At 42.0% G+C, this 8,477-nt stretch overlaps 1 protein-coding gene across 1 annotated transcript in view; it reads right to left on the bottom strand.

Moving 5' to 3' along the window:
- Window positions 1-3,013, bottom strand: part of LOC144968226 (apolipoprotein D-like) — a 9,642-nt gene extending 6,629 nt beyond the window's left edge. Inside the window, exons 1-2 of the mRNA XM_078906367.1 lie at window positions 2,923-3,013; window positions 2,287-2,420 (exon numbers count right to left, since the gene is read on the bottom strand). Coding sequence (XP_078762493.1) covers window positions 2,287-2,406 — 120 coding nt within the window. The 5' untranslated portion in view covers window positions 2,407-2,420; window positions 2,923-3,013. The remainder of the gene's footprint in view (window positions 1-2,286; window positions 2,421-2,922) is intronic.
- Between the last annotated feature and the right edge of the window lie 5,464 nt (window positions 3,014-8,477).

Below are 8,477 nucleotides of genomic sequence, written 5' to 3' on the forward strand. Positions count from 1 at the left end.
TTCACTGACCATACTCAACATCGTTTTACTACGTTATAAGACAATGGGAGCGATCTATATTCATGTTTTCGTCCAACCAAGTCATCAATCACATGATTTGTTGCTGTCCAACGATTGGATATTTTTCAGAAATGAAAACACGATGCTTTGTATATGAAAGTTGTAAACATACCCATGTGTCAAGCTGAACAAAATGACCAATCGTGATGTTAGATATTTCGAAAGCTGTGAGCACTTCTCACTTTGTTGGTCACTTTCAGCACAATTTGCAATGTGACCAATGAAAAGTTACTATAGATCATGCCCATTCACCAATAATTTTTGAGCAATCAAAGCATGGTCTTTGTGACACATCTTCACACGTGCTCGGACAAACATAGTTGGTTGTTTATAAACAATAACGTGAATGATATCGCCATCTCTTTGATAACGGATATTGTTTTCATACTGTCATATGGGTGACTAGTTATCACACGATTTTCTCGATCATATTATAAACTTTTAAATTTACACAATGGTTTTCGGTGTTGGTTCTATTGATCAAGCGGTAGAACAGTGTGTATTTTACTTAGACGCATGTCACCGATAGTAAAACCCGCGTAGTTTTGTGCGGCTATGTGGTCTAGTGGTATGACACTCGCTTTCGGATCGGAAGGTCCTGGGTTCGATCCTCGCGCTCGGCGCATAGTTGAGTCCTTGGAAAAGGCTCTTTACTCACATTCTCTCACCGTAGTCAGGTGTAAAATGAGTACCTGGCCGTTAACAGCGTTGTAGTCCGAAAAATTGTAGTATCGCCTAACGGGCGGCACGTCCCGTCCTACATGTTAAATGTTGCTGTTGACCAGGGGACCCCTTGTAAAGCGCTTTGAGCACATTTTAGTGGATATAAAAGCTCAATTAAAAAAAAAATGAGTTCGCTATTTTACCAATCACTGCCATTTTTTTCATTATGACGACTGTCCGAGAGGCGTGGTTATCTAGGTGTCTTGTAACTTTCCTCATTTTGATCTGATTATAGATAAAGAATGAAGTTTTCAAAAAATGTTATTAGTAGCAAGTGTTGTACATATCCTTAATGAAATATATTATACCTGTGTATGACAAAACTAGAAGACTAAATTGTGATATCAATAAACAATAATTTATGCACACTTTTATTTTTTCATATTTTTCAAGGTCGACCAAAATCAGTGTTTTTTACATTGTTTCATTCATTCCCCATGTAGGCTGGCTACATGTGAATACATTTTCATTTCATTCAGTAGCTAATAACGCCTGTCAGACGTCTTTTCCATGCTATCACTCTTACAATCTGGCATTGCCCAAATCATTGTACTTCATGAAACCTCTAGCTCGAGTTATGCAATGTTTATTTGTAAAAGAAAAACGAAACGGTGAAAATGGACAGGCTTCGGAAGGAAACAGTATTATTTCATTCGTCAGTATTTTTACAATATCGGGCTTCAGACATCGGAAGGAAACAGTATTATTTCATTCGTCAGTATTTTTACAATATCGGGCTTCAGACATCGGAAGGAATCAGTATTATTTCATTCGTCAGTATTTTTACAATATCGGGCTTCAGACATCGGAAGGAAACAGTATTATTTCATTCGTCAGTATTTTTACAATATCGGGCTTCAGACAGCCTCCATCGCTCTCTACTTTGCAAAGGACATAATGCTGGTGCAAGTTGCTGTAGTTATTTGTTTGTTTGTTTGTTTTTTTGTTTTGATTTTACTTTTCTATTATTTGGGGGGGGGGGGGGGTTCTGCAATTACCGTCACCAATCCGCTCGCTGACCACGCTAAACGTTGTCACACGACAGCGCACGATACAAATATTAGAGTGATGTGTACTTCGTTTATTATATTATTATTATTTATTATATTATTTGTAAACAACCAGCAATATTTGTCCGAGCGGCTTGAGGGTGTGTCACAATTTCCCTAGTTTTGATTGGTCACAAATCTACTGGTTAAAATTGTAGTATGAAAGGCATGTATGATTATGTGACAAACAACAACTTACAAAATGCAAGAACAAAATATCGCCCGAGAAAAAAAATAAGCCTTTTAAAAAAAAATTGGGGCTCTCGCCTCAGACCTGGCGTCTTGAAAGAAAAAAAAAAAAGAAGGAAAATTAACAGTTGTATCGTTAATGTAGTTTTCTTGGTAAAATAAAAAATCATAATAAAGTCAGATGGAATTCTGACAGTAAAAAGAATTAAGTTCAAGTTTGAAAAAATAGCAGACGAGGCAAAAGACATACTTCATCACAACTCACCCTTTTTACATCAAAGTTTGCTTGTACCTTTGGTTCGGGAAACGAACCAAAATGAGAACACCCATACACGCTATCAAGCAGGCCACACAAGGCCACGGCCACTAATGCAAGGATCCTCATGATAACTGATTCGTCTGTGGTTGAGATCATAATACAAGAAATACGAGTTAGGAATTAGATAGTAAATTTAGATGTGACCCATCCGTTCAAACTGTTTTTATGTCGGACTGAGGCGGACGGCAAAATGTGAATTTAATTTTTTTTTTTTATAATTTAATTTTTTTTTTATAATTGAAATTTTGGGTTTTTGTATTTATTTCGGCTACCTGCACAATAAATCCAAGAAATACATACAAATCCCTACAAAATTATGGAACGACTTAATCTTTGATAATTTATTGTAACAATTCTGCTTTAAATCTTTATTATAAACAATTGATAACTCATCACGCTCTGAAAAAATAATTAGATATTTAGCGTAAGAACTCGAAAACAGAAAAGATTATTAGATTATTACACTGTTATTACATAATTATACATGCAAATTCATTTTGAGTTCCTTATTGTAATATTATCAAAACAAAAGCTAGCATTTGATATGACCTATTATTAATGACTACTTTTCGCATAACTTACTTGCTCTTTCCAAAGCAGACAGAAGAATCACACCACAATAAATTGTTATGTTCCTTTACTTTGCTCCGTATGTATAGTATGTGTGTTTATGTGTGTCCTACAACGGTTCATTGTTTGATAACCCTTGTGAGTGACCGTTTGATAACAGGAGGCACTGGTCAGTTGGAAATGAAAAGACAAACACGTCTATAATGATTGTTTCAGTCTTGGGCACCAAACCTGTTCTGCCAGACGACATATTATGGCCGGTGTCTACTTCTCTCGACATCAATCCCTTCTAAGGTTGAGATAAGGAATGACCGATCAGGACAGAGAATAAGGAAGTAGCAATATTAAATGTTTAAGTTTCGAGTTTATTTACTATTAGGCTTTTGTTAACAAATAAAAAAAATTGATGGCAACATACATGGATAACGTTCATGTCAGTAAGCGCTTGCTTTGTTTTTGGATTTAGACTGCCTGAGAGTAATTGGTTCTCACTAAAATGGTGGTTGGTCAATTGACCAACCAGGATATTTCCTTCATTTAGCCCTTTCCATCCCTTTGACTGTTTTTGATTTCTTGTCCACAAAAAGGTCGGACAAACAATCCTTAATTATCATTGTGCTGCTTACATGGAGAAAAATGTTTCAGACAGATTTTCAAAATGCCGAAATGATGCATACATGGAACTTGTATCAGTGATGATCGCTATCCTGACAGTTTTGTTGCTGGAAGTGAAAACTGTTTAAGATGGATTCTATTCGTAGTCCCATTGCTATCTTTAGTACATGCCAAAGCAGCCGAATAGGTCAGCTCCATGGGTTGTGAATATATATATATATATAAATATATATATATATATATATATATATATATATATATATATATATATATATATATATATATATATATATATATAGGAATTGCGTCGTGATGTCTCATGACACTATGCAGTTTTTCAATCGCCTAATTGGGACGAAAAGTCGTGACATCAAAACCCTCCAATTTTTTTGGTTCCTAATTCCTTGGAAGCTTATATTTAATGTAAATAGTCATTCGGAGTACTACTAGAAATGAAACGTCTAATATTGGATCAAAAGGAGGCATAACTATTTTACCAGGATTTATATGTAGATTATTGGGATTATTAGGGCAGGGGGGGGGGGGCGAAATGAACGAGTGGCTAAAGTATTGTAGTGTGATCCGGAAGGTCCCGCTTCAGGCACTTTCGTTATTTTTCCTCGGGCAAGATTATTAACCCCCGCCAACGGGTGATTCCTTTTGAATTCAGACATCTTGTTTGTTGGCTTATCTATATTCCTTCATGGAAAGCATAGGTATCGTATGATGTCATGGCAGAAGGGTGTAATTTTTAAAATTAGGATTACGCGTAAATGAGCGAGGATGGATGATCTTTATTGACGATCGCCGTGTATTTAGGCTAAAAAATAAGACGCCATCACTTGAAAATCCGACGATCATTTACACAAAGTATGTTTTCAGTCCCCAAGAAGAGCGGTTTTACGATTCCAATTGAATAGGAACCAGTATTTGACATCACATCTTTCATTCCTATTATAAGTAATAATCATGATCTGTGGCGTGAATTGCTTCAGCTGATAGGAAATTACTTAGGTTATTTACTCGTCATTTCTCAGTCAGCATGTCTCAGCGGTACGGTCTTTGATTCGTACCCAAAAGGTACCGAGTTCGATCAACCGCCGCTGCTCTGTATGTCCCTGAGCAAGTCAGTAGGTGGACTGTGTTTGGATAATATTTACAAACCACCTAGAGCGACTTGGACTACACCACCGGTACCGGTGGTCAGCCATCCTTCCATCTGTCTGCAACGAGGCAGGAAGACAACTCCGCTCATGGATGGACTGTAACAATCTACACCTAGTGTACGATCCTACAGCCAAGGGTACCTTCCGGGGTACCCGCCATAAGAAGGAGTATACTCCAGACCTCACCCTCGTAACGAAAGGCGCGAACTGTGAACCGCTGCAGGTGAAGCGAACAGTCCTCGGGGACTTTCCGCATAGCCAGCACAGGCCGGTTCTTGTCACAGCTAGGGTGACAATACCGAGGGTGCAGTCTCTCCCACTTTGCAGATGGAATTTCAGGAAGGCTGACTGGGAGGAATTCAGTTCCTATATCGAGCAGGTCTGCCCTGCCATTCCTCCCAAGTCCAAGAATATAACCAGATTCAGTAGGCTACTGGTTAAGAGCGCTCAACGCTCTATTCCACGGGGCAAACGGAAATTCTACACCCCTTGCTGGACAGCAGAGTCGGAAGAGCTGTACCGAGAGTACCAGCAGACCCAGTCCCAGGACGCAGCCGATAGACTACTTCAGTCTCTGGCAGAGGGAAGGAAGCAACGGTGGCAGGAGACCGTGGAAAGTCTCGACTTTACACACTCCAGCCGCCACGCTTGGCGTTTGATAAAGAAATTGGACCCAGATCGGAATTACGCGAAGGCTGCACCGGAGTGCGAGGCAGACACAATTGCCAAGAACATTAAGAATCGTAGTAAGTGGGTCCCTAATCAGGCTTTTGAGCGCGGTGTCCGCAAGGCGTACCGTACGATTTTGGACTCGCTACCTGCGGAGGAGTCGGACTGGACAGCCCCGTTCAGTCCCCGAGAAGTGGGTGCAGCCATTAGCGAAGTGAAGAACGGCAAAACAGCAGGGATAGATGGTGTATATCCCGATATGGTGACGCATCTGGGCCCCAGACGTCCTTGCAAAAGGAAAGCTTCCACAAGTGTGGAAGCATGCGAAGATAGTTGCCATCCTGAAGCCAGAGAAACCGGCGAAGGAGGCAGACAGTTACAGACCCATATCGCTGCTGAGCTGTCTTTACAAATTGTTGGAGCGTGTTCTATTTAACCGATGGGGGCCGGTCCTAGACGCTGCCCTGCCACCCGAGCAGGCAGGCTTCAGGGAAGGGAGGTGCACCACGGAGCAGGTCATTGCCCTTACAGAGCATATTGAGCACGGGTTCGAGAGAAAACAGCAAACCGGTGCTGTCTTTATAGACCTATCAGCGGCGTACGATACGGTCTGGTGCGATGGGTTGATGCTCAAACTTGCAAAAATCATAAGGTGCAAAAAGACCTTGAAGTTGTTCTCTTCGATCTTAGGGGAAAGGCAATTCCACGTCGCGCTGGGAGACGTCACGAGCAAAGTAAGGAAATTGAAGAATGGGGTCCCTCAGGGGTCGGTACTTGCGCCAATGTTGTTTAACGTTTACATTAGCGATATGCCGAACACTTCCTCCCTGAGGCTGGGATACGCAGACGACTGGGCACTCGTTACTCAGAGTAAAGTGTGGACCCGTCTCGAGAGCGTACTCAGCGAGGACGTCACCAGACTCAAATCCTACTTTGACAAGTGGTACCTGAAGATGAACACTTCAAAAACCGTGGCCACTGCATTTCACTTATGCAGTGGTTGGCACACCCGCAAACTGAATGTCCTAGTCGGGGACCAGCCACTCCCATATGAGCCGCATCCAAAATATTTAGGGGTGACGTTGGATCGCAGCCTTACCTATCGGGTTCATCTCGAAGGGGTTGCCCGGAAGATAGAGAAGCGGAATAGTCTTCTGAGGAAGCTGGCGGGATCGACTTGGGGCGCTAGCCAAGCGCTCCTGAGAACGTCCGCCCTGGCACCATGCTATTCCACCGCGGAGTATTGCGCTCCAGTGTGGGGTAGAAGCAGAAACGTTGAGAAGGTGGATGTAAAACTTCGCAAGTCGATGCACATAGTGTCGGGAACGCTTGCAACAACCCCTAGAGAATGGGGCCCGATAATGGCAGCGATCCAGCCCCCCGATGTCCGGAGGGAGACCATTACGGGAAACTGGCTGAGTAAGATCAAAGAGAGAGGGAATGGGGATACTTCTCTCATGCGCATAATGGACGGTGCCCCGTTTCGAGCCGAAATAAGTCCCGGCAACCCTTGTACGCAGAATCCCTGACTACGGACAGAGCTGCACATACGAGATGGAAGTCGGTTTGGACGAATTCAATCCCTCGTGGGGGCGGGGACCTACACTCCTCTAAGCTTGGTGAGAAGTTGCCAGGCTTTGATACCAGTAAGAGGAGACACTGGGTAGCTGCGAATCGACTTCGGTCGAGGAGCTGCCTAACGGCAAGTGCGTTACATCGGTGGGGTCTAACTTCCTGTCCAATATGTCCACGCTGTGGGCAAGAACCCGAGACGGCAGAGCATCTAGTCGAAAGGTGTGTTGTGACGATGCTACCAGGCGGGTTTGCGACGGTGCACGAATGCGGACCGGACTTTGCTGATTGGGTCGATCGTCATAACATAATAGTGTGAACCATAAGAGGCTGCTGCCGTAGATCAATTTGCAGCGCTGCATTGCGGCTGACGCCTGAGTTATTCCCGTCTTCCCTTGGAATAGACTCTAGAGAAATATTTCCCGTATGGTATGAATAATGGGCGGGATGTTTTATTTATCTTTATTTTATTATTATCGATCGATGACAAGAGCAAAACAGCACTGTTATTTTTTCTTTTTTAAAAATATTTTGAGTACAAGAAAAAGAAGCTTTGATGATGGAATTGCATCGTGTCTCTCGACGACACTATGCATTATTTCAATCCTCTATGTTGAAATTATAAGGGATGCTCAAGGATCTGTTAGGCTTCTGATGATAAGCAAGTACATAAGGTATTTATGGGTCGTCAGTTCAATATTATCTGTCGACAATTAAATTAAATCGAATTAAATTCCCGTTATTCATCCCATAGGGGAAATTTGTCTCTAGGGTCTATTCCAAGGGAAGACTGGAATAACCCCGGCGTCAGCCGCAGTGCAGCGCGCAAATTGAACTAGAGCGAGTTAACTTGCTCAAGGCCACACAGTGATCGAACTCTATACCTTCTGGGTACGAAGCAAAGACCGTGCCGCTGAGCTACGCTGCCCCTACGCAGACAACAGGATCGAGTAAAAAGAAAAAGCAATGAAATGTTTATTTTTACTAATTATGATAAAATATACAATTCCTGACCTAATTTTCAAAGGTTCATGCATCACATGTTGATTGAATAACCCGGAACTCATGCCATAGGATGATTGTTAAAAAAATGCATCCACGTCAATTGCTTGCCAGGCATAGCAACAAGTGGTCATATTATGACCATTAAGCAGAACCATCAATTCTCTATAAAAGACAAAGAATGCTAAAGACGACACAATTTTGTGTGTGTTGGTTAAGATTGTACGAACAGGAATGTATAGAACTTTAATTAACAGCACACCAGAAATAGGCGATAATCTCTATAATATACTGTCGAATAATTACTAAACACATCCTTAAATTTTGGAAATAAATGTGAAGTTCATTTTGATTTGTGAGGGGGATCCGATATCCCAGACAGTAGAGAGCACTCACTTTACACACAAACGAACCAAGATCGATTCCAAGTGGAGTAAAAAAAAATATTCTGAGCCCCCCCCCCCTTCCTCCGTGCCCTCCCACCCCAACCAGTGATTGAGTAGCTGTTAGATCTGGCGGAACGTACTTTGCGATATACTAGCG

This window comes from Berghia stephanieae, chromosome 3 (genome assembly GCF_034508935.2).
Source record: "Berghia stephanieae isolate SIO BIC M18660-M18661 chromosome 3, UCSD_Bste_1.3, whole genome shotgun sequence".
In the NCBI taxonomy this organism is placed as follows: Eukaryota; Metazoa; Mollusca; class Gastropoda; order Nudibranchia; family Aeolidiidae; genus Berghia; species Berghia stephanieae.